General features: G+C 41.5%; 1 protein-coding gene across 2 annotated transcripts in view; it reads left to right on the top strand.

The window, feature by feature from the left end:
* The window catches only part of LOC117268579 (junction plakoglobin a), a 242,118-nt gene that overhangs the window by 198,171 nt on the left and 18,053 nt on the right, over positions 1–25,894 (top strand). For both annotated transcript variants that reach the window (XM_033645157.2, XM_078161288.1), the window contains exons 11-15: positions 627–779; positions 5,821–5,940; positions 9,870–10,020; positions 13,151–13,272; positions 18,515–18,557. In XM_033645157.2, coding sequence (XP_033501048.1) covers positions 627–779; positions 5,821–5,940; positions 9,870–10,020; positions 13,151–13,272; positions 18,515–18,557 — 589 coding nt within the window. The remainder of the gene's footprint in view (positions 1–626; positions 780–5,820; positions 5,941–9,869; positions 10,021–13,150; positions 13,273–18,514; positions 18,558–25,894) is intronic.

Below are 25,894 nucleotides of genomic sequence, written 5' to 3'. Positions count from 1 at the left end.
CACACACTATGTGCACAGGTTTTGAGACCAATGAAATGTCATAATGTGCAACCATTAATACACAGATGATGGGAATAATTTCTGAGGTTGTGAGAATGTTTGTACCTAAAAACAGGGTTATGGATGAGAAACTTTCTTGAAACATTCACATAAATATTTCCTTCCCATGATTTCTAAACTTCACTGCATATGTAATGTAGGGGAAGTTTCCCATGTTTTTCACTGATGCCATTCTCCCTGATATGTCTGCAGTGTTACAGACTATGCATGTAGTGCTTTAAAAGTAAAATCAGAGCTCCTCTGGTGCAGCAGTGAGACAGCACTGAGCTCTTGTGGCTGTTCAGATGCTGAGCATTGGCCCAGCTGTCTCCTCAGCAGTGCGCGAGCGCCCTGTCCACGGCTAGCTGTTAGATCTTTTTCCTCTCATCCCTGTGGTTTCCTTTGATATGATGCATCACACACTGGTTGGTAAACATGAGCGGAGTGCATGCAGTTTGCTGAAGTTCCAAACAGTAACTAGCACTGCCATTTGGAGGCACCACATGTAAACTTGCCTTTAAAGCTGACCCAGATAGAGCCTGGAACATCCTGTTGAGAAAGGTCTTTGATCTGTGTCCTCTCCTCAGGCTACAGTTGGTCTGATCCGGAACCTGGCACTGTGCCCAGCCAATCAGGCGCCACTGAGGGAGGCAGGTGCTATTCCACGATTGGTCAACCTGCTGCTGAAGGCTCATCAGGACACACAAAGACATGCCTCCTCCGCACAGCAGACATACCAGGTCTGGACCATGCACACGCACGCACACACACACACACACACACACACACACACACACACACAAACACACACAAACAAACACAAACAGTTGCCTCATTCTCATTATGTGTACAAACAGATCTTAAACACCACGTCTTTAAAGCTGTACCGGGTCACTGTCTTAGGGGCTGTCCACACCAACGCGGGTATTTATAAAACTGTGACTCTTTGCTCATGGTTTGGCCTTTCATCCACACGTAACCGCAGTTTTGGGCCCCTGTAACCGGAGTCCAGGGTGAACTTTTTGGAAAAGTCCAGTGTCAGCAGGCATGTGTGGACAGGATAACCGCAGTTATTTTGTCTCGTCTCCACTGTATGACGTCACAGTGTGCGACGTAAACAGAAAACAGCTGTGTTATTACCCGATCCAGTGTGTGCGAGAGACGATTTGAGGATGGACCTAAACAAAATACTGCTGCTATTTATATCAGCACTTTGTGGCTGTATCATACAACTAACACTACTCAACCACATCCAGCAACAGAGGCGCAAGAGTGTGCTATTATGGAGACTGCTCCTGCTGCATAATAGTACGCTTGCTGTTGTTTTTCCAGTAATGACGTTTTACTGCCTTCTGATTGGCTACAATGGCCTTACAGTTAGGAGTTATATCGCCACCTACTGCTTTGGTATGTGTATTACATTGCTTGATAGTGGAATTTGCGGTGTTATGTGGATGGAGGTATTTTTATTACACCGCTCATATGGACGCAGATTTTTTAAAAACTGGATGCCAAAAAGTTTGGTTTTAAAAATACCTGTGCTCGTGTGGACTAGGCCTTAACCAGTAGCTCAGTAACTGGCTGGAGAGCATTAATAGGAGCCATTTACCTTATAAAATGCACTTGTATAGATCTAATTTTGTACAGAACTGAACAGCTTGAACCAGCAAATGACTGAACATATGACTGACACGAAGACAGAGCTAAGCTTTGATATCACAACATACTGAGCGATTTAAATAGCTTTGAGGTTCAAAGAGAACTACACCCATTTAAGACAGTCCAAAAATCAGTGTTGGTGAGTAGTCAAATACAGTAAACAAGTAGATTAGATTAAGCAGTTTTTGATTAAATATTATAAAGCAGATTAAGTCAGAACTATTGATTATTACCATTTATTAACAAATGTTCAGAGAAGTTGTTGCTATTTTAGAAGTTACCTGGCCAACCAAATAATCCAGCTTGGTGCAATAAGGCAGCTGTTTGACTTATAGGCATTTTGTACCAAACCACTTTTCATTCGATGCATCTAAAATAATGTGACTTAGCTATAAAAGCTAGAAAAATAATTATTTGCAAAGCAGGTGATCTGTTATTTTAGCCTGGTCTCACTCTGAAGTCACTGATAATCCGGCGCTTGGGCAGTGACTTGCAGTTTCAGAAACCAATGGAAAAAGGCATCCTTTAATGCCGGCATGATACACTGCCCGTTGCCATTATAGTTTAATGGCGCCCAGCGGCATCAGAGAGAAAAGCAGTTGGATAAGGACGAAGTTAAAGGGAAATTTTGGTTTCTTTCAACCTGTCTCCTATCGTCCTAAATTTGTTTCAAGTGATTAGTGACATAAAAATAATAGTTAGCATGTTAGCCGTTAGCCTAGATACAGCCGGGGCGCATTAGTAGCGTCAGACCTGTTAAAACGTAAGTGAACGGGCAACCTTCAAGTGCAAAGTTAGTCAACTAAACAAGCTTTTTTTCCACAAAGACCGCCTCATATCGTTAGGATAAATGTAACAACATGTAAACGTGTTGTCTTACCTTACCGGTGTGCTGCCATGTTTGTCTATCATCTAGCTCTGCTTTCCAAAGCGTGCCGAAATATCGCGAGAACAAGCAGTGATCTCATAGCGTGCCTGAACAAGCAGCAACAGCTGGAAGGATACACTGACGAAGAGCTTTGTGAAATTGAAGAACGGAGGAGGAGAGAGAGAGGCACAACAGGTAGAGGACGACAGAGGAGGAATGGCTGCTGCAAGGCTGCATAGCTCTGGAGATTGGTGGTGTACCTGTGAATGCTGTGCCCCAGTGCCCACAGAAGAGGAATGCCTCTGTTGCAAGGAATGGGACTGGTTGCAGCCTTATTTTCAAGGTCTGGATATGACCGAGGACAAGACACCTCTACCTGGAGTAGTATCCAGCTGGGCTTTATCTAGAGCTCGCAAGATTTCAGGCACGGTATGAGATCACTCCTTGTTCTCACAATATTTCGGCCGCGCTTTGGAAAGCAGAGATAAATGGTAAACAAACATGGCACCACACCGGTAAGGTAAGACAACACGTTAACATGTCGTTTTCTATATGTTCTCTGACATTTATCCTAACGATATGAGGCGGTCTTTGTGGAGAAAAAGCTTGTTTAGTGGACTAACTTTGCACTTGAAGGTTGCCTGTTCACTTACGTTTTAACAGGTCTGACGCTACTAATGCGCCCCGGCTGTATCTAGGCTAACGACTAACATGCTAACTATTATTTTTATGTCACTAGTCACTTGAAACAAATTTAGGACGATAGGAGACAGGTTGAAATAAACCGAAATTTACCTTTAAGGCGGGGAAAGTCTGAGTGGGGTGGGTGGGAGCGGTGACGGATGGATTCAACAAACACACCTTCACCCAAGAGAGCAGTGTTTACGCCCTGTAAGATTCTAAAGCTAAACCCTAACCCTTTTTTCCTAAACCTAACTACTTGTTCTTGATGCCTAAACCTAACCACGTGTTTTTGATGCCTAAACCTAACCATGCGCTTTTGGTGCCTAAACCTAACCACATGTTTTTGTTGCCCAAACCCAACCATGTGTGTTTATTGTTGAAGGAAAAAAAAAATACCAATTTGCGGCATTGTACCAACATAGTACATTGATTTTGAAAGAGACTGTATGTAAATGTTAAATTTCCTGTGAAAACAGCAGTGTATCTTGAAAGAAGACCATGCATGTAACAGGCAGAACTTGACACGGTGTCCCAGAATGTCAACAACCAATGCACCCAGGGTACTCTGCACGTTGTACGTAGATGTGGAAACCAAAAGTCAATATGTTACGAGGTTGGAGTGAGAATGTGTTGGTTACTTACAGTTTTAAGGTTATTTGCCAAGCTTGTTGTAGATTTGTGATATGCCAGTTTCCTTTGTGGCACTCAACATCATGCTAATGTGTAAGACTGCTACACGTGATCACGCTCATAGTCACAAAACTAGGCCTATCACTAGGTTTAAATATCTTTGTCTGGAAATAACATATAATTAATGTTGATGCATAATGAATAATGTTGGAGTACTATTTCTTAATTAATGGGCTATATGGGATTTTTTGGGTAATGGTTTAAAAAAAGCATTCAAATACTGATTTGGAAACTGATTACCATGGCAACAATCAAAGTTTTGAAGCTTCAAAGCATGGAGGAATTCAGGTCAGCCCTATTGTTTTTGTAATACTAATCAAGTATCCCCATCGGGGAAAAAATCCCTTTTTTATATGCAGCCACTCCAGCGATCTAACATTTTGTGTTATAATATTAGTTTGCCAAGTTGGTTCAACTGTCTGAACTGCTCAAAGTGTCTTTAATTGCTGATTTGAACTTGATGAATTCCATCTGTTCATCCACCTTATTTTTCACGGAAACACGGAGGCAAAACAGAACGCAGCCAGCTTCCGTTTTTTTGTGCGACACTTCCGGTCCAGCACTCTTGCCACTGTGTAAATGGGAATCGCCTTGTTGTTTACCTTGCTGAGTTTAGCTATATATATATCACATTTTTCACGTCACTATATCACCGTTTAGATTAATCTGATGTTTGTAAAGTCTATAAACACAATGACTAAACAAACATTAGTATTTTCTCTGTGTGTAATTAATAACATGGTTATTGTAGATTAGCTGGGCTAACCGTTAGCTGTTAGCCATTAGCCGTGTCTGTAATAACTCACTAAACTCACAAAGTGACCCGTGAAAAAAATATTTTCTCCAGCAGATGTCTTAGTTACAACATGATTGAGCTAACTGGAGTAGTTTCATGTCGTATCCGACAACGGGAGGTTTTTAACAGATGACGATCCTGATGTTAGCTTTGCTGCTGCTGTTAACGTTAGCTGTCCCTGTCAGCTGCAGCCACTGATGCTTTCTAGACATCGTGATTTCCCAAAACTGAATAAATACCACACATAGCAACACAAAACTGCTTTGCTAGCTCAATCATGTTGTAACGGCTGAATGGTTACGCACACGTTTGGCTGGCATGCAGAAGCACCGTCTGTGTGTCTGTGTGTCGAGGGTGTGAGCCGCAGCTTCAGCTGCTCAGGTAGAGAGGCTGTGTAGCCCGGTGTGTTTTTTCACTGATTCGGTTCTGCAGGTTCTCTGCTGGTACACTGGAGACGGGGATCAAGCAGTTTGTCTCACTCGGGATAGATTGTGCTTTTTTGGTTCATAGTTTATGATTGACGTGCGATTTATTCGCGTTTAGAGGGAATAAATTTCCATTATAACGGAAACGTGGGCACAGTTACCTATACAAAATACACAGACTAACTAACTAACTAACTAACTGATTGACTAACATAAACAACTGAAAATTGAAAAAAAATTAGCTTGCACCGTTAGCTCCGGTAAGGGAAAGCATGAGGGAAAGCGGCTGACCGGAAGTCACGCACAAAAAAACGGAAGTTGATCACTATTTACTTCCGTGTTTGAAAATAAGGTGGATAAGGTACATGTATGTGAAATGTCATCATCATCATCATCATCATCATTATCTTAATTATCATCATTATCATCATCATTGCTATATAATGCTCCCTGTTGCTGATTTGAACTTGATGAATTCCATCTGTTTATAAGGTACATGTATGTGAAATGTCATCATCACCACCATCATCATCATTATCTTAATCATCATCATCATTATCATCATCATTGCTATATAATGCTCCCTGTTCTACTGGGAGGAAAATTGTCCATCCTTATTGCTTTCTTTGATGTGTTGCTGCCTGTCTTTCTGTTATCAGGATGGTGTTCGTATGGAGGAAATAGTAGAGGGCTGCACAGGAGCGCTCCACATTCTGGCCAGAGACCCTATAAACAGAGGAGAGATTGCCAGCATGCAGACAATACCACTGTTTGTACAGGTACACACACATGCTTGCATGAAGAAATCAGGCTGCACTGAGACATCTGACATGATATCAGTGTTATGAACCTTAGGACCCAGGTTGCTTCTGCTTTCTTCTAACACCTGTGTCCTCACAGGTGGAAATCTATTTCCTTCCTGAAGACATTTTTCCCATTCCAGGTCTGATATTGGTAATAGATAAATATCTTGTCCTACAACATGCATTTGTGTTTACCAAGCGTGTAGGTTTGGTTTCAACTTTGGTAGAAACCGTTTTTGCCAGACATCTAATATGTACAGTCGATGAGAAACAGAGGTTGGGAGAAGTTTGCCTGGAGGGCTTTCTGATAAAATGGAATTTGTTGGTTAAGGTGAGGGAAAAAAATGATGGTGATGATCAGACGTTGCGCTAGACTTTTTCGTCGCCGGTCATTTTGACGGACAGGGTCATAAAAATCCGGTCATAATCTGTTTTTACCGGTCATTTTAATTTTCGTTTTTAAATGATAATAAAGATATTCAAAGACATTTAGTTTTCATTCATTTGTTTTTAATAAATCCAACAAGCAAGTTATAAAGTGTGCATTAATAAGGACATGAACGAAAAGATGAACAGACATCCACACACCCGTGCCATTAGGCTTCGCCCTGGACACCGGACGGCACTAACGCGTCACTAACGCGTCCGGTGTGTCCAGGGCGTTATGTAGTTATGCCTGTAGCCTCGGTGACACAAAATTAAAATTGTACTGAAGTGATTATGGTATTGAAAAATGTGGTCGGTTATGCACTGTTGTGTTATTTTAAATTATAAACACGTTATTTCTTCCTCACGTTCCTCAGTGCGTGCTGTTGTTATTTTATTTTGAAAATTGGCCGGATTCTCTCGTCTTTTCTGTGTTCAACTTCCTGTTTGGTACGAGCCGCTCGATCCAGCTTGACAGAAGCGCTCGCGGCTCCCGTGAAAAATAGACCAGACGCCGAACTGAAGCGCTGCCTCTACTCCACGGGCGCTCCACTCTGCTCTGCTCAGCGGCCTGTGCGGACAGTCAGATAGGTTAACATGGGCACTGACTGAGAACTGCCTCTGCTGCTGGGCGCCGTGCTTCGGTTCCGTGTCCGGTGTGTCCAGGGCATTATGTCAACAACGCTACATGAAGCAGATGAATGACTTTTTCTCTGCAGTGTGAAAACGGCAGCCACTTAAAGTGATCGTTCAGGTTTTTGGACATGAAGTTGTGTGAAACGCTGACCATCTGTCTTGCGGGCCTGCACAGCGGAGTGATACTGGCCAGAAAATAGTCCCAATTGAAAGCAAGGTCTGACATAATGCGGGGATGTTTTAAAATTTTGAAATAGTCTAACAAAACACATGTATACTTTTTTGTAGCTTAAAACCTTTTGGTTACGTGTCCCCCGTATATCATCAGAACTACTTTTTCTCCGGTAAGCTATGGGCGATTTCTCAGAGCAGGAGGCTCGTTGAGAGTAGTGACACTGTCACATCAGAGCTATAGATGGTCAGCGTTTCACACAACTTAATGTCCAAAAACCTGAACTATCACTTTAAACCACTCTGTGTGCACTACGCCGCCAAGTGGGCAGGGGTGGTAATTGCAACCGTTCAAAATGACCAATGGCCTTCAGATTTTCCGGTCATTGTTGTAAAAAAACGGTCATTGACCGAGAATATTTGGTTAACGTGACCCCTGGTGATGATGTTGGTTATATCCAGAAAATATATTTTTAATTCTTCAATGTCTGCGATGTTTAAATCATTAATACTAATTGCTACTCTACTACTGTCACCAGAGCTGCAGCAAGCCAACAGTAGTGTTGCCAGATCATCAGGTATTCTGCATGTCTTACTTTTCTAGCTGTTCATAAAAGTAGCACACTTTTTGCAGAAAAACACAAGCCTGGCATGCAGGTCTTACCAGTCATGCTGTGTGGAGTTTAAGTCAGGATCATTTGAGATCGGTAAGAATAGTGGTCAATTCACTCTGATACTTTGATATTGGAGGGGCAACCCCATCATTCTAAAAAAAAAGTTGGCATTGTACATTTCTGCAAACCACAGACACATTACATTTGCATATTGAACACTGCTTATTGAAATTTTCAGTGTATCCTCATAAAATTGTTTTTATGATTTCTTATGAAAATGCATACACAACAGTTTGTATGACTCCTACAAATTTGTGTGACACGAATGACATTAGTCCTTAATATACAGTTAGGTAATTAACGTAAAGTAAGGAAGGTTAGGTTCAGGCAAGTTAAGTTACTGAGGTTAGGTTTCCGAAAAAAAACATTGTGAGGATGTAGCTTAAAATGACTTCAAGGTCAAATATGGAGCGTAGACTGGTGGCTGGAGAGGTGCCAGTTCACCTCCTGGGCACTGCCGAGGTGCCCTTGAGCAAGGCACCGAACCCCCCAACCGCTCGTTGCGCCTGACCAAGGCAGCCCCCTCACTCTGACATCTCTGCACTTTGTGCATGTATAGGTCCTGTTTGTGTATGTGTGTGTATTTCGGACCTGTGTGTTAATGACAACGGAGTGAAAAATTGAATTTCCCCTCAGGGGGATTAATAAAGTATATAAAATAAATAAAAATAAAATAAAAATAATCTACAACCAGTTTTATTGTTGGCCTCTAAAGTAGGTCTGCAGCTTGGTAGGCGTGTTGCCAAGTTTACACACCATCCACCACAACTAAGGATCTAACACACCAAGCCCATGCTTGGCCATAGGTTGGGCCACTGGTGAGTATTTGCTGCCCTTGTCGGTGTGGTGTGTCCTGCACCGTTGGCCCTCAACAGCACTGGTTGGCCTTTTTTTGGCCAATTCAGCATGTTGAATCTGCATCTGCAGAGTGGAGCCTGTTGACCAATTAAATCCTTCTGATTGGCAGCTCAGGGCATGAGAAGAGAAATGGAAGTCAGAAAAGTTTACAAAGACCGAAAGTGGAGAGGGAGTGAGGTCGAAACAAACTTGTTATATAAAGTAATGTTACTCTTCTTTGGCCATTTAGGTCTTTAGCAGAAACATTGATGGTTTGGGTTATTGTTCACTGGCTCATGGTAAGTATACTTTGTTCTTTCAACATTAGATTGTGTTGTTAATATGCTAACTAGTAGTGATGTCCAAATGAAGCTTCAGGAACCACTACTTGTATTTGCTGAACCCACTAGATGGCACTCTTGGTATAATGAAAAAGGCTCAAGGGATGGCAATGCAGTTTGGTTTCAACCCTTTGTTGAACAAAGAGTGCTAGAGTGGACATTACACCAAGAGCACCATCTAGTGGGTTCAGCAAATACAACTGGTGGTTCATGAAGCTTCATTTGGACATCACTACTAACTAGCACCAAGATGGTTTTCCGGGTCCCCCTTTTTGAATGACAATTATAGACGATTGCCATTTGCTTGTGTGGATTGGTATGTCCTCCCACACAGGTGCAGAAAACAAGCACTTATTGGCCGGTTTGATGTGTTCATGTGCAACTTTTTGGCTGAGACATGGTGATGAGAGGCTACACAGAAAGGGGCTCTCGTCACTGCTAGTTCTCCAATGTCAGTTTGATGTGACTGGGCCTATAGTGACACCTCATATCGTACAACGAAGTTCATTTGAGGCATACTGAAGGGAAGACAACTTTGCACAGTCACACCCACAGACAATTTAAAGTCTCCAGGAAGGCTAATCTCAACACAAAACCGGGAACACACCAGCCAGACAAGTCAGAAGATGAAGAGGTGTCACTGTGCACTGTTTAAAGACAGATACTAAATGCATATCTTGTGCATATCTTGTGACAGAAACACAATCATTTCATTATTAGTCTGTGTTAAAAATACATCCCAGACTCTAAGTCACAGGCTCATGTGGTTTATGTATGTGTTTGTGTGTGTGTGTGTGTGTGTGTGTGTGTGTGTGTTCAGCTGCTGTACTCGTATGTGGAGAATGTGAAGCGAGTATCGGCGGGCGTCCTGTGTGAGTTGGCCCTGGATAAACAGTCTGCAGAGCTCATCGATGCAGAGGGAGCATCAGCACCGCTCATGGAGCTGCTACACTCCAACAATGAGGGAATCGGTATGTCTCTCCCTCCTTTCCCTAATCCTCAGAGGCATGTATCAGCTAACAACTAGATATTGCCCGGTATGTACTACTTTATGCAAAGATGTTTCAGATTGACGTATGTTAGTACCTAGCTTGATCGGACATAACTTTAACTAATGGGGTTAGCCTCACCTAAAACACAGTCACTGAGTTTCCAGCTGTTTTTCTTGCACACTTGTGATTGTTACTCTGGGTGAAACTGTTTCTAAAACCAAAATAATACAAACAAACAAAAAAAAAAAAAAAGAAACTTTAATTGAATCAGCAATAAAACTTTGTGAATTGTAACTACTTTTAAACTTTTAATTTCCTTTAAACTTTAGTAAGGCTAAACATGTATATCATGCAGTATTTGAATAAAAAGCACTTCGGGACGGCAGTAGCTCAGTCCATAGGGACTTGGGTTGGGAATAAGTCCTGCATAAGTCCCTGTCCAGACCAAATATGGAGCGTGGACTGGAAGCTGGAGTTCACCTCCTGGGCACTGCCGAGGTGCCTTGAGCAAGGCACCAAACCCCCCAACCTGCCTGACCAAGGCAGCCCCCCCACTCTGACATCTCTCCACTTTGTGCATGAATAGGTCCTGTTTTTGCATGTGTGTGTCTTTTGGACCTGTGTGTTAATGACAAAAGAGTGAAAAAAAGTTTGAATTTCCCCTCAGGGGGATTAATAAAGTATATAAAATTAAAAAAAAAAAAATTACATTACAACCAAATGATTTACAGCTTCAGTGGAAACCAATGGTCCTGAGTTGGAAGACAGATGTCATTCATTGGTTTAATACTTTTGGATTTGTTGGCAGTAGGAAAATTTCAAAATAACACCAGCCCTGTGGTTTAAATTCATCCACATGGTGGCATTAATCTCACAGATTGTATTCCATAACCTGTGGGAAAAAAACCCTAATTTTTATATTGTCAGCACCACTCAATATGACACTTTTTTTTATGTTTCTCAAAATAACATTTACTTCAGCTTACCTACAACATTTGTAGCAATTTTTCAATCACCATCATCTGATACTGTGATTGTTTAAAGGAGCAATAAGCGAAATTCATCATTTCTAGATTTAAGGAATTAAAAAAATTGCTATGTGATGACCTAGACGTGTAATTTCATCTGGAGTATAGCGTGACCTCACACAACCTCTCTCTGTGTTGATCTCCAGCCCTTTGTTTACACGCCGGTCCAGATGCGCGTTCATGTACGTTCATGTGACAACCCCCCCCCCGTACCTGTAATAAATGTAATATATTTGCTGAGATGGAGGCAAGGCTCAGTGACTAGAAGAGCTGGTAGAAGCGCTCCATAGCTGTAAGTTACTAAGTTAGCCGTAGTAGCTCTAGTGCTAACTCCAGGAGCTAACGCTAACGTCCCTACTCTGTGTGAGCCGGAGCCATGAGCTTGCGGCTCATGGAGAAGAGTAGGAACATTAGCGTGGCAGCCGACTAGTGCTAACGCTAACGTCCCTACTCTTCTCCACGGCTCCGGCTCACGGAGAAGAGTAGGGACGTTAGCGTGGCAGCCAACTAGTGCTAACGCTAAGAGGAAAGCAGGGAAATAGCTAAACACAGCAGAGACTGAGAGCGAGTGAAAGACATCACTAACTGCTAAACTAAGCCAAACTAAATTGGCTGTTTAGGTTTTATTTCCTCGCCCCTGTGGCGAGTGAATCTGCCTGTAGTGAAACCAGGGCTAACCGGTGCTTCTTCCTCAGGCTCCACTTCACTCAGCTGCCAGCACAGCCAGTTAGCCTCCGCTAGCCTCCCGCTAGCCTCCCAGCTACCGTCTGGATGTAATAGTCCGTGGAGATGCTGCGGTGCTCGGCTGCACAGACGAGGCGAGTGGGGGGCAGGGGGTGGGGGGTGGAGAGCAGAGGTAGAGGGAGGAGTGGCTCATGACACACTTTGTTTTGGTCTACAGGCAGTGCACAATAGCAAACCTAGCGGTGAAAGGATTTTGCTTATTGCCCCTTTAAGCTGATCACTTCAAACAAATTACAGCAGACGGTACATCATAATTTACCCCCTCTCTGACGCATTTTTTGGCCTGACCTCTAGTGTGTGCAAATAGCTAGCCAAAAAACTGAATGTGCTCCTGTGAGTTTTTTTTTTCCCCCTCGAGTCTATAAGGAATCCTTAGTGCTTCCTTCGATGCTGCACAGCATTGCCAGCAACCAGTGGGTAAATTTATTCCAAGGTTTAAATCCAGGATGGTTTGATTTGGCATCTTAATCTTATTGTTTGTGATACAGCTTCCTAGATGTGAGGTCTGCCTAAGAGGAAAAGTTCTTAGGGTAAAAAGTCCCGATACAGATTAGTTACACGTTGGTTTTTTGAGATTTAAAAAAAATAATACTAATTCGGCTCATAAATGTGGTTTTGATATGAATTTTCTCTTTTAATACAACAAACTGCAGTGTCTGTATTAAAAAGGGGGATATGAAAAAACAAAAACAACAATTGATGATTACGATGATTAGTTAAATTTGTATTAATTCTGTACAGTTTCTGCTCATTTGTTGCATACAGTCATTTAAAATAAACCTACGATGTTGGTAAAACATCTTGAATTTATGTTTATTTCCTTGTGTAACAAAAGCATGTGGTTAGATTAGGGCAACAAATGCACGTGGTTAGGTTTGGGGGAAACAAAACCATCAGAGTTTGGCTCAACATTCATACACGAAATGAACACCAGGCTCCTGGGTGAAAGTCTTTTGTTTTTGGAACCATCCACCACCCCTCCTGCCCTATAGGGACTTTGCAGACCCTTAAATTACTTTATTCTCTGCCAGCATTTTAAACTGACACTGTCCAGGGGCATTATAAACTGATGCCGCCCAGCAGCGCGGCATAAAGCTGCAAAAGCATGCCTTTTTTTTGTTTGTGTCTGACGCAGAAATCACTGACCAAGTGGCAATATTGATAACTTGGTCATGAGAGCGGGTTGCCATGGGATAACATATTTTTGGATGAACTAAATATTATATAATAATGGTTAACTTATTGCTTTAGAGTGCCCTAGTGCATCAGAGGACAACTGAGTGCCTGTTTTTTTCCCTTTGCTCTGAATTGACTGTATTGTTGCTGTCTCCCTGCAGCCACCTATGCTGCAGCAGTGCTATTCCGAATTTCAGAGGACAAGAGTACAGACTACAGGAAGAGAGTGTCAGTGGAGCTCACACACTCCCTCTTCAAACATGACCCTGCCGCCTGGGAAATGGTAAGAACTCTGTCTGTGTGGATCAAGGCCTTAGTCATTGAATCAACATGGGTAAACCCCAAAAACAAACAAATTTTATTATTTTTATTTATCATAAGCAAGTGCAGCTGTACAGTACACTATTTTGAATATGCAATAAATGAAAGTTACTCCAGATGCAGCATGACATTAATGCTTGACATTCAGACTTGATTGATGTATTGGTTTGATACATTTTGAGCACATTTGAATATTGGGGCCACGTGTGGGGCCTCTTGAATATGTGGAATCTGGTCTTAACTATCTTAATAAACTACAGACCAATTTCCAATATGCTATTCCAATATGCTATTCCTTAAAAAAATCTAAACTATGTGCTGTTAACTAACTACTTCAGTAAGACACTACTCTGGTGAAGGTTGCATATGATTTCAGAATGAAATGAATCAGAAAAAAAATACTTTCTATTATTGTTTATCTGGATCTCCACATCCTTTTATACTTCTGTTCACAATTCTCATTGGCAGGTTGGAAAAATGGGTATGGGTCTCAGGTCCAGCCTTACCCTGGTTTCAGTCTTACTAATCACATCTTAGTCTGGGGACACTCCTTTCTAAAGTGTGTTTAACACACCGGTGAAAACGGCCGGCAACAAAGCAACGCCTCTTGCATTTTTGAAAAGGACACGCCTTCTCGTAAATGTGCGCTCCCCCTTTTCTCATCCGCAAGGAAACAAACACACAGAGAGCTTGAAAATGGACGCAGAGAGATTTAACTCCATTTTATCAAATGTGTGCTCATCCGTGAAGAAAATATTTTTTCCAGTGGATGTCTTAGTTACAACATGATTGAGCTAACTGGAGTAGTTTCATGTCATATCCGACAACGGGAGGCTTTTAACAGATGATGTCCTTAGCTTTGCTGCTAGTGTTAGCTGTCCCTGTCAGCTGCAGCCACTGGTGCTTTCTAGACATCGTGATTTCCCAAAACTGAATAAATACCACACATAGCAACACAAAACTGCTTTGCTAGCTCAGTCATGTTGTAACTAAGATATCCGCTGGAAAAAATATTTTTTTCACGGACCGTTTAATGAGTTACTGGTCTCAACTAGCAATGGCCAAATAAAGCTTCATGAACTATTTTCTTTATTTTTTGGGTCCACTTTGGCACACTGTGTTCAACAAAAGGTTGAAACCAAACTGTATTGCCATCCCTTGAGCCTTTTTCAGCACACCAAGAGTGCCATCTAGTGGGTTCAGCAAATACAGCTGGTGGCTCATGAAGCTTCATTTGGACATCACTACACCTTACTGAATAAACATGTGAAATGTTTACATACAATACATGTCACCATCATTTTCTAACTTACCCCTCACATACAAATAACTGAAACATTATTTAATTTCAAAGAATATTGTTACGGTTGTATTAACATATTTCTTTCACTGCACTCTCACAAAGGTGTTCTTGCTTTTTCAGGCTGGTTAGGCCTCTACTGTGAATCACCTGACATCACCCATAGTGTATACAATATACCATTAGGCAAGGATGAAAAGAGTTCTAGAATACCACAATCAAGTAAAAACAATGTTTCTCTAAATCAATTTTAATTAAGTAAAAATACTTTAAAATGAACTTAGACAAAAGTATAAAGTCAGTTAAAATGTATCCTAAGTAAATGTTAATGTTGTACCTTATGATGACATATGATCCTGCTGTTAAAGATCACATTAAGACCACAAAATACATTGCTAACCATATTAGCAAACAGCAGCAACATCAGTGTTCTGTCATAGGCAGTGGTGACACTAACAGCCTCCTACTACACATCATTACAGCCAGACTTTGAATAACAATCTTTCTCAAGTCTCCTTCTTATCTGAGTTACAAACATAAACACACATCTTGACCTGCACCTTAGCTTGTTAAGCAAGCCACCAAAAAAGCATTAACGGGAAACAGTACACTGCTAATGTCTGCCCACGGCTTGCAAGATAAAGCACATTTGTGTACTTTGTCACTTGTTCCCCTGCCAGTGCTCAGCCTGCCAGCTGCTGGTCAATGAGTAGAGAACTGATAATTGAGAGAAAAGGACAGAAACTTTTAACTGCGTTAGAAAACTTAAAGGCATACCTTTTTTTACTGCCAATTACTGCCAGTGTTGTATTATAACAATGTCAGAAGTGTGTGTAAATGAATTGTGATAAACCTCTCTCCATCTTACCAGCACCCAGATCTCCCTGTTCATCTCCCAGGAAAAGAAAAGATTTTTGCTGGCCCTAGGGCTACTGCTCAGACTAAAGATCTGTTGTATGCCTGCAACAGACACAAAGAGTCTAGCTCAAAACAGCAGGTTATGTCCCTCATGACCAGTTAAAACATGACAACAGATAAGAATTTAATCAAACTGATGGTCACTCACATTGCATCAGTTAGGATATGGTGTTAGAGCAAATTAAACAAAAACAAAAAACAAACAAACAAACAAAAAATCCACTCGAGTAGTATATTTTTAAGACTGTATCTGTACAAGGTATCTATTTTTTCATACTTTCATGCCTTCCTGAAATTTCACCTGGGTAAACAGAATATGATGGTATTACTATGTGATGCTAGTCCAATACCAAAAATCATATTGTCGGAATTTCCAAATATCCGCCATACCACCCAAGCCAAAATTGTATTTAGAATACCACCAATTTAAATATGCATTGCTCCACCACCATGTTGGCCGTTTTCTGTGTCAAAACGGACAAGCTCCCATTGCAACACCAACTAGCAGGAGCATATATTGGTCCGGTGTGGTGCAGTGCATTCTGCTAGTCGTAGGTTTTCTACCAAAAGTAAATGCCACAGTCTTCATCCTCTGTTTTCTCTGTTCATGTAGCACCTAGGGGTGAGAATCTCTGGGCACCTTAGCCTTCGATTCCATTATGATTCAGAGGGCAGTTAGTTTAGTTGATAAAACAATTATCAATGCATCAAAGTTTTTGATTTGCATACATGATTATTTTTTCTCACTGTGTGACTAGTTGTTACTTTTAAAACATAGGACACTGTATCTGTAGTGATCCATAGTTAAATTAGCAGATAAAGTTACATGCATACAGAGGTTGCGCTAGACTTTTTCATTGCCGGTCATTTTGACCGACAGGGTCGTAAAAATCCGGTCATAATCTATTTTTACCGGTCATTTTAATTTTCGTTTTTAAATGATAATAAAGATATTCAAAGACATTTAGTTTTCATTCGTTCGTTTTTAATAAATCCAACAAGCAAGTTATAAAGTGTGCATTAATGAGGACATGAACAAAAAGATGAACAGACATCCACACACCCGTGCCGCAAGCGCTTCTGTCAAGCTGGATAGAGCGGATCATACCAAACAGGAAGTCGGACACAGAAAAGACGAGAGAATCCAGCCAATTTTCAAAATAAAATAACAACAGCACGGGGAACGTGAGGAGAAAATACCGTGTTTATAATTTAAAATAACACAACAGTGCATAATCGAACACATTTTTCAATACCCTAATCACTTCATTACAATTTTAATTTTGTGTCACTGAGCCTACAGGCATAACTACATAAATAAAATGGTCAGAACAATATGCCCTTTTCATTCAGTGTTTATCCAACACGCTCAATACATGGACATGCAATGACAAATTGTCATTAACTTATTACGTTATAAAAAACAATTAAAATATGGACTTACCCATGTTTAAAATGACCTGTTGAGGTGAAAAAACAAGTACTGACAGGACGAGTGGAGTTGAGCGCAGGAGAAATGCGCTGCCTGTGGTGTGGACAGTCAAGCGCGTGGCACTAACGCGTCCGGTGTGTCCAGGGCGTTATGTCAACAACGCTACATGAAGCAGATGAATGACTTTTTCTCTGCAGTGTGAAAACGGCAGCCACTTAAACCACTGACTGTGCACTCTGCCGCCAAGTGGGCAGGGAGGGTAATTGCAACCGGTCAAATGACCGACGGCCTTCAGATTTTCCGGTCATTGTTGTAAAAAACCGGTCAATGACGGAGAATATCCGGTTAACGCGACCCCTGCATGCATAGCTTTTGGCTCTTGCACAGATTCCCTTTAACCGCACAGCCAAAATGCTTCCATACCTGAGCTTTTAAACCAGTCAGATTGTATCCATCTGCAGTTGCACATGCTAATGTTTTTAGGGATATTTATGCTGACGTAGTGTCCAGTGACTGCATACTGTTATATTTCACCAGAAGCGGTATGATGATAATTACTACATACTTTTGAAGGGCAAATGGCCTGCAGCCTTTTATTTTAAAAAGTTAACTGCATTAATTAATTATTTTGAAAGCAGCATACACTCTTCTGTCTGTATGGGAATAGCAAAATGAGGGGGAAGCAGAGTGCACTGCTGTTTTGTTTGGGTTATGTCTCCAGCAGTGGAGGGCAACCTCTCTACTGCATATTAGCTACTGGAAAATACGCTTAGTGCACTGGGCACAGGTTTTTTGAGCTAAAACAGACTGAGCAGAGTTATTTTCTACACCAGAGTTGGATTATTGCTGCACTATGTGCTGCTCAGTCGGTCTTGTTTGTTAACGTTACTGCTGATCACTGCTCCGCCCTGTTAATGTTTGTGTCTAGGTGATGGCAGAAGAAAGTATTCACAATATACTTCACACTTGCCTTGCAAATGTAATTATTTAGACCTGAAATTAGGGTTGCACATGGTTGCAAGTGCTGATTTGTGTTAGGATGAATTACCAGTTAACTCCAGTGTGTCCACACTGTAGACTCACCAGGTGCTACACTGTTCTTGCGGTTGCCTCTCTCCTTCTGTCAACATCACAGACAAATTAGTACCAAACACCATTTTTTTACAACCATTTTTTCTCTCTCATCATCATAAATCATAAGATCACATCTTTTTTGTTTGGTTTAAATAAGAAAAATTTTGTTAGCTATGATTCAGCATTTTATAAGTTATAAGCTGTCTCCAAGTTCACTTTTTCATCCACTTATGTTTTCCTCTGTGAGCAATTACAGTTGTTCAGAATTGTTCTATTTTGTCAGTGTAGTTGGTGAGGTATGTGTGTGTGTGTGTGTGTGTGTGTGTGTGTGTGTGTGTGTGTGTGTGTGTCTACCTTTGCCATCTCCTGTGTTATAAATACTTTATTGAGCTGTCTGCTTTAGACGGTTTAACGTAGCCATAGCGGTGTACAAAATCATTGATTATATGTTCATCTCTGTCTCGGTCTTTTTATCTACAGGCCCATACTGCAGTTCCTTTGGAGCCCACATACCTAGCAGATGGTGAGTACTTTGACTTACAGGAAAATATTCCCAAATCACTGTTTTAATGCAAATACAAATACACAGGTTCAACATTTTGTGGGGATTTCAGCATATTGAACAGTTAAACAGGATGCATGACTGGTGTTGTGACCTCTCACTGAAAGTCATGTAATCTAAAAGGCCAGTGAACTTTCTTCAGCAGTTGAAAAAAATTGCAGTTGATTACGACTCATTTATTTATTTTCACAGTTAGAGAACAACAGTGGTTTATCATTGCTGAACACAGGAGCTGCTGGTCTGCCACTGCCTCAGTCAATTATTTTATTTGTGATTGTGTGACTGTGGCAGTTAAAAGCATACGTTCGGATTCACCAAAGTCTACAAACTAACTAATCAAAGCGGCGGTTGAGGCACCTCCTGTGCTCAGTGAGCCAAAATGACCATTTTTGTCAATGGAGTCTGATGGCTTTGACGAGAGAATTGATGGGGAACTAAAACCATTAACAGCTTCCCCATCAAAATGGGCTGTCTGACAGAAAGGTAAAGTTGTGAAAATACTCTCAATATAGCATACGCTTGAACTGATATATATATACTGTATGTATATACATTTTTTAAAGTGGAACTTTTTTTAGGCAGCTATAATAAGTTATGACCCCATCGACAGCAGTACATTACTTTTTCTGTGTCGGTACTCCTACCGTTTCTCCAAACTGGGGGGCCAACAGACATCTGCAGTATGTAATACACTGACTATGGATTAGAGACAGCAAAGTAGCTCAACGACAATGGCCAAATGCAATTATGATGCTGAATCTGTTAAACTGTGGCTCCTTGAACTAATGACGAGGGAGAAATCTGTATTCTATGCCTGGACCAGTTGGGAGCCACTGCCCCATACAACCCCTCATCAAAAAATCCAATCTATCCCTTTATCCATGTGGAAATACAGGGTATGGTATTTAATAGACAAGGACATTTAGTAGGAGACAAAGCAAAAGCTAAGAATTGTCCATAAATTGGGCATTCACTATTAAAAAATATATAAAAATATAAATACATTTGTTCTTAAAATGAAAAGAGCTTTACTGCATTTAAAACAAAAAAGGACAGAATGACCCTAATATTGTCTAGGAATGTGCAGCTGTATGAAAGGAAAATACAATATAAGGTAAAAGAAATATGCACAATGCAAAATGCAAAAAAAAATGCATTACTGTAATGCATTGAGTTGAATTTGGAAACTGTAAACACCAGAGGCAGCTGATCAGCACAGTGTCCTCTAAAAAACACACTATTTTTGGTCCCATTAGTGTTTTCCATCAAACACAAGCCCTTCCTCACCCTCCCTTCTCACACCTCTCAAAACTTCACAAAAGGTGGAGAGAGCCTCAAAGAAACCACACAGGCTCATTAGACACAAGTCTCAGGGGGAAACTGAGCTGTCAACACAGCAGCAAACGCTCAAGACACAACAAACAACACTTTGTTAAAATAAAGCTGGACATCAACATGCACAACAATCAGCCAGCCTGCACACATACAGAGAGATAATATTAGTATTCCTGTCATATACCTGCTCAACAGCAGGGCCAGGGCTGTGCTCACACACACACACACACACACACACACACACACACACACACACACACACACATCATGAAGCAATCATGCAGGTAGGCTCCCTGCCGCTGACAGAATAGACTTGGGCCATGAAGCTGCTGCACCATAGGTGTGTGTGTGTCTATGTGTTTGTGTATTTATGTTTGTATTATGTTGAGTCAAGACGGACGGGTGAAAGGCATTACAAAATCAAAGCAGGAGCGATTTTATTTTGTATTGTCATTTCTATTATTGAGGCTTTCATGTCATAATAACACTCCCAGTGGGGGTCTTTACTCTACTGGGAGGTATACCAATCAAAAACAGACCAGTGGAAAACATACCCAAACAAACCTGATGAGCATAAATACGTTTTCCAAAAAAAAAGAGATCTGAAGGTGACTCGAGCACAGTCAGACCCAATCCAAAATGTGCTCAAACTGAACAGTCCCCAACAGTCACACAACAGCAACACTGGCAGCAGCATGACACTCCACCAATTAATGAGCAACCACTGTGATAAAGAGCAGCACTACATGTCATTTGTCCTCCATGTCACAGCTCACACTCTCTGTCTGTCTCAAAAACACAGTTTTCTCCTGTGATGATGATACGCCACGAAATCAAAGCTGATAGAGCAAAAAATTGGATCCACTCAGGTATTTGACATTTGACACATAGTCCTGCAGCAGTAGATCAGCAGTCTCAAGGTATTATGGTATACCCAGATATTTAGAAATCCTAAAGGTGTGTTTTTCAAAAATACCGATGCTTCTCTTTCTAGTAAAGGTCCAGTGTTTACAATTTAGGGGGATAAATTGGCAGAAATGGAATATAATATAATAAGTATGTTTTCTTTAGTGTATTATCACCTGAAAACAAGAATTGCTATGTTTTTGTGAGCTTAAAATGAGCAGATTATATCTACATGGGGAGCCACTCCTCATCAACGGAGTCAGTCATGTTGCACCATCATGTTTTTACAGTAGCCCAGAACAGACAAACTAAACACTAACTGTAGATAGGGACATTCGCATATTCGCGTCGACCACTGTAGTAAGAAGCCTGTGCACGCCAAGTGGCATTGGGAAAACATTTTTTCTTTATGTGAAACTGCTTTATCCAGTGTTCATAGTTTAATTATGAAGGGACAGTGCAAATTAATACACTTAAATACACACGGTATAAAAATCCATCTATCCATCCATATAAAACATCTGTATAAAAATTCCAGAATTTGCCAAAAAGCTATTTTTCATCTGTAGTCCCTAGATGGCCAAGATGTTGCAGGCTATCTAAAATACAACAAAGCACAGAAAAAGAAACAAAAAATAAAACAAACAAAAAAATAAAACAAAATGACACAACACAGAAAGAGAAAACAGGGCATACAGTTTAAAAGAACACAAACAAGAAATAATTTTAACACAATTCTTATAGTCACAAGGATGTAATGACATGTGTGATTCAGTGCTAAAACTTGAGGCAAGGGTGATGCAGTATGAAAGGACACAATTTTTAAAAGCACTAGAGGCAGTAGTGACATATTTCCATTGTTGTTGTTCTCTGTAAAGTGTCTTTGAGTATCCTGAAAAGTGCTATATAAATTTAATGTATTATTATTATTATTATTATTATTAAAAGGAAAAAACATTGCAACACTAGTAGGACATTATTAGCAGCAGCAGAAAAGAGTTTTGTGCTTGGATATGTGTGTATTAATCATCCATGTTTTTCACTGATTACTGAAAGAGTTACAAATCTACATATCTCTGATATGAATTGGAATTACATTCCACACTGAGTTTTTTTATGACAGAGTTTATTTGTTTTGGAGAGGAAGCGACCTCCGCAGATAATTTGGCTCCCAGTAAAACCAACTACTGCCCAGCTACAACATGCTGAACAGTGTAGGAGAAACTAATGATTGTTTTTAACAGTTTAAATCACCTGAGGCCTGTACAGTGAAGCCAGTTGAACTTACCCAGAATATCTTCTCGTTATCTGGTTTGACTAACCCTAACACTGACTGTCTGGATAACCAGTACTACGAAGCTGGTTATCAACCAGTTCAGTAAACTCTGGGTTTTCCTATCCAGCCATGAGCGCGTTCATATGAAAGAGGCGCAGGGTATTAATTGCGAGCAACATCATCAGAACCATAAATGAAGTAGGCTGGTTCATATGATATGAGATGAAACGATAGCAAAAGTGTCTGCAACTACAAGACGGTAAAATGTCAGTGGCGTGGGATGTAAACAATAATTTGTAATCTTAAAACGGAAAATCTTTAAACATTGAAAATACTATAAAATTCACCGTCATTCAAGACTTAAATTACATGCAGGCATCACGGAGCTATGGGCCTACTGTATGTGACATTAGTATAGATATATTTTGCTGTTTAGTTGGATCAATCAATCAATCAATCAATCAATCAATTTTATGTATAAAGCCCAATATCACAAATCACAATTTGCCTCACAGGGCTTTACAGCATACGACATCCCTCTGTCCTTATGACCCTCGCAGCGGATAAGGAAAAACTCCCCAAAAAAACCCCTTTAACGGGATGATGATAATAGTACTCTGAATATGTCACATAAAACTCTTTAAAGTAACACCAGACTGTTTCTGCTGCTGAAATGAAGGGAGAAAAAGTAGTTAATGACTGATGAGGTCTGTCTGCCCGAAATGTTACATTTATAATAACAGGAGCCAATAAACAGTGTGTGAATTATTTCACTGATAAAATAATATCTGTTTTATCCTAGTTCTCATCATTTAGGTGTCTCATGTTATTTTGAGCTGCAGTGATGGAATCAGAGTGTAAAAGTAGCAGCACTGCAGACTAAAACAAACTTTGCGTAATTTCAAATCCTGCTAAAATCATGTGTTTAATTTTGTAAATGATATCTCCATTTGTTAGAATCTTTTTTTTTTAAAACAAAAAAAAACTGTGGAAATAGAGCCCTGGAAATATTAAATTATTCTACTGACCTATAAAAGCATATAGGCTACTCTTTTTTACCTGTCACTCCGGACTTCTGTTCATGGATAGTTTTTCTTCAGTGATCAGATTTTGGGATCTTTGTGATACGATACCCTGAAGTTAACCTGCTCCGAAGCAGGTTAGCTTTTCAGCATAAGTGGGCATGGTGATTTTTCCTGGTAAAAAGAGAACCAGCTTCGTAGTACTGAAAACCCAGAGTTAACCTCAGAATTAACCTTGCTATCTTCAAATCCTGCTTTGTAGTACAGGGCCCTATTTCAGAAAGCAGAATTAGTGAAAACTCTGAGTATGTTAAGCCTCAGATGAGGGAAACTCTGAGTTTTCCGTTTCACAAAGCCAGTTTAGCGTAACCCTGAGTCAGTTACTATGGCAACATTCTCCGTGAAGCAAACCTGCTGTCTTTCGGGTTTGCTTCATCTAAGCCCAAGGCTTATCGCTCGCTGAGCATGTACCAGGAAGGTGAGACATGGCGTGTCCTTTTCTGAATGAAGTCGTGGACGTTGCTGCACAATTTATTCAGAGGCTGTTACGTAAAGATAAGGTGATTAGACCCCCATTTGGATGTCTCCCGGGAGGAGTGTCTATTTGAAAGATACAATTTCACCTCACACTCTATCATTTATCTTAACAATCTGTTCCACCCAGATATATCAAATATTACACATTTTTGCATCATCATCATCGGAGCAAATTTTATGCATTGCCCTTCAATTTTTCAGCAGCGGCAGTTTTCTTTATAACATCAGAGTCTCTGTGAGCATACAGTGAGCTAATTCAGAAAGCAGGCTCAACAAACTCTTAGCCTAATCCCAATCTCCGAGTTGACTGAGCCTGAGCTGGGACACTCTGAGTTTTCACTTCCAGAAGGGCTGATCAAAATTAACTCAATCAACTCTGAGTATGTTCAGCCTGAGAGAAGTGCGTTCACAGTGAGCACCAAAAGCCATCATCAGTGGAGTGCAGATGACATGATTTTCAGTGGCAGAAAGCGGAGTTAAAAGCAGAGCCACTTACTTCATCCCAATTGAATCGGAGATTTAAATGACCACAAATGAAGACTTTGAACATGTCTTCAACAAAAAAAAAAAAATAAAAATAATGAAAAATCTATTATGGCAGCTGCAGCTAAACAGCATGAGGTGGGATGGGAAAAGATTGCAAAGCATGTTAATGTAAAGGTAATGTGAAGTGACATTTTGTAATGTGATACGTTAAAGGAGCAATAAGCGAAATTCATCATTTCTAGACTGAAGGAATTAAAAAATTGCTATGTGAAGAACTAGAGGTGTAATTTCATCTGGAGTATAGCATGACCTCACACACCCTCTCTCTGTGTTGATCTCCAGCCCATTGTTTACAAGCTGGTCCGGCTGCGCGTTCATGTACGTTCACAATCTGACTCTGAGCTAGCTCTTCTTCTCCTGGACAGGTACAACATAAAGTCAAATGTCTGTTTTAATTAGTGTTACAGTAACGTTAGGCACATGTCGCTATGTCAATTCAATTAAATTTAATGTTACAGTTCTCCTCCTCCGTGAACCGTCACCTTATCGTGGTGGAGGAGTTTGAGTGCCCTAATGACCCTAGGAGCTATGCTGTCGGGGGCATTTTGCCCCTGGTAGGGTTTCCCATGGCAGATTGGTTCTGGGTGAAGGGTCAGACGAAGAACGGTTCAGAAGACCCTTCATGATGGACACAAACAAGGACACATGTACCCGGCCCGGAGGGTTACTGGGGCCCCGCCCTGGATCCAGGACTGGGGTTGGGGCCCGTGGGCGAGCGCCTGGTGGTCGGGCCTTCGCCCATGGGGTCCGGCCGGGCCCAGCCCGAACCGGCTACATGGGCTCGTCCCCCTGCAGGCCCACCACCCACAGAGGGATCCAGAAGGGTTTGGTGCAATGTGGATTGGGCAGCAGACCAAGGCGGGGGCCTTGGCGGTCCGATCCTCGGTTACAGAAGTTGGCTCTTGGGACATGGAATGTCACCTCTCTGGCGGGGAAGGAGCCGGAGCTTGTGGAAGAGGTTGAGCGCTACCGGCTAGATATAGTCGGCCTCACCTCCACACATAGTTCCGGCTCTGGAACCCTAGTCCTTGAGAGGGGTTGGACTCTCTCCTTCGCTGGAGTTGCTCCGGGTGAGAGGCGGAGGGCCGGGGTGGGCTTTCTGATAGCCCCCAGACTCTCTGCCTGTACGTTGGGGTTTACCCCGGTAGACGAAAGGGTTGCTTCCCTGCGCCTTCGGGTCGGGGAACGGGTCCTGATTGTTGTCTGTGCTTATGCACCGAACAACAGTTCAGAGTACCCACCCTTTTTGGAGTCCCTGGGACGGGTGCTGGACAGTGCCCCGACCAGGAACTCCATTGTTCTGCTGGGGGACTTCAACGCTCACGTGGGCAATGACAGCGGGACCTGGAGGGGCGTGACTGGGAGGAACGGCCTCCCCGATCTTAACCCGAGTGGTGTGCAGTTAATGGACTTCTGTGCGGGTCGCAGTTTGGCCATAACTAACACCATGTTCAAACATAAGGATGTCCATCGGTGCACGTGGCACCAGGACAGCCTAGGTCGCAGGTCAATGATCGACTTTGTAGTCGTATCATTTGACCTGCGGCCATATGTTCTGGACACTCGGGTGAAGAGAGGAGCAGAGCTGTCAGCTGATCACCACCTGGTGGTGAGTTGGATCAGATGGTGGGGGAAGACGCCGCGCAGACCTGGCAGGCCCAAACGAACAGTGAGGG

The sequence above is a fragment of the Epinephelus lanceolatus genome, chromosome 18 (genome assembly GCF_041903045.1).
Source record: "Epinephelus lanceolatus isolate andai-2023 chromosome 18, ASM4190304v1, whole genome shotgun sequence".
Taxonomy (NCBI): domain Eukaryota; kingdom Metazoa; phylum Chordata; class Actinopteri; order Perciformes; family Serranidae; genus Epinephelus; species Epinephelus lanceolatus.
Note: the sequence above shows the minus strand (reverse complement) of the source record. Positions and strands in the feature narration are given on the sequence as shown.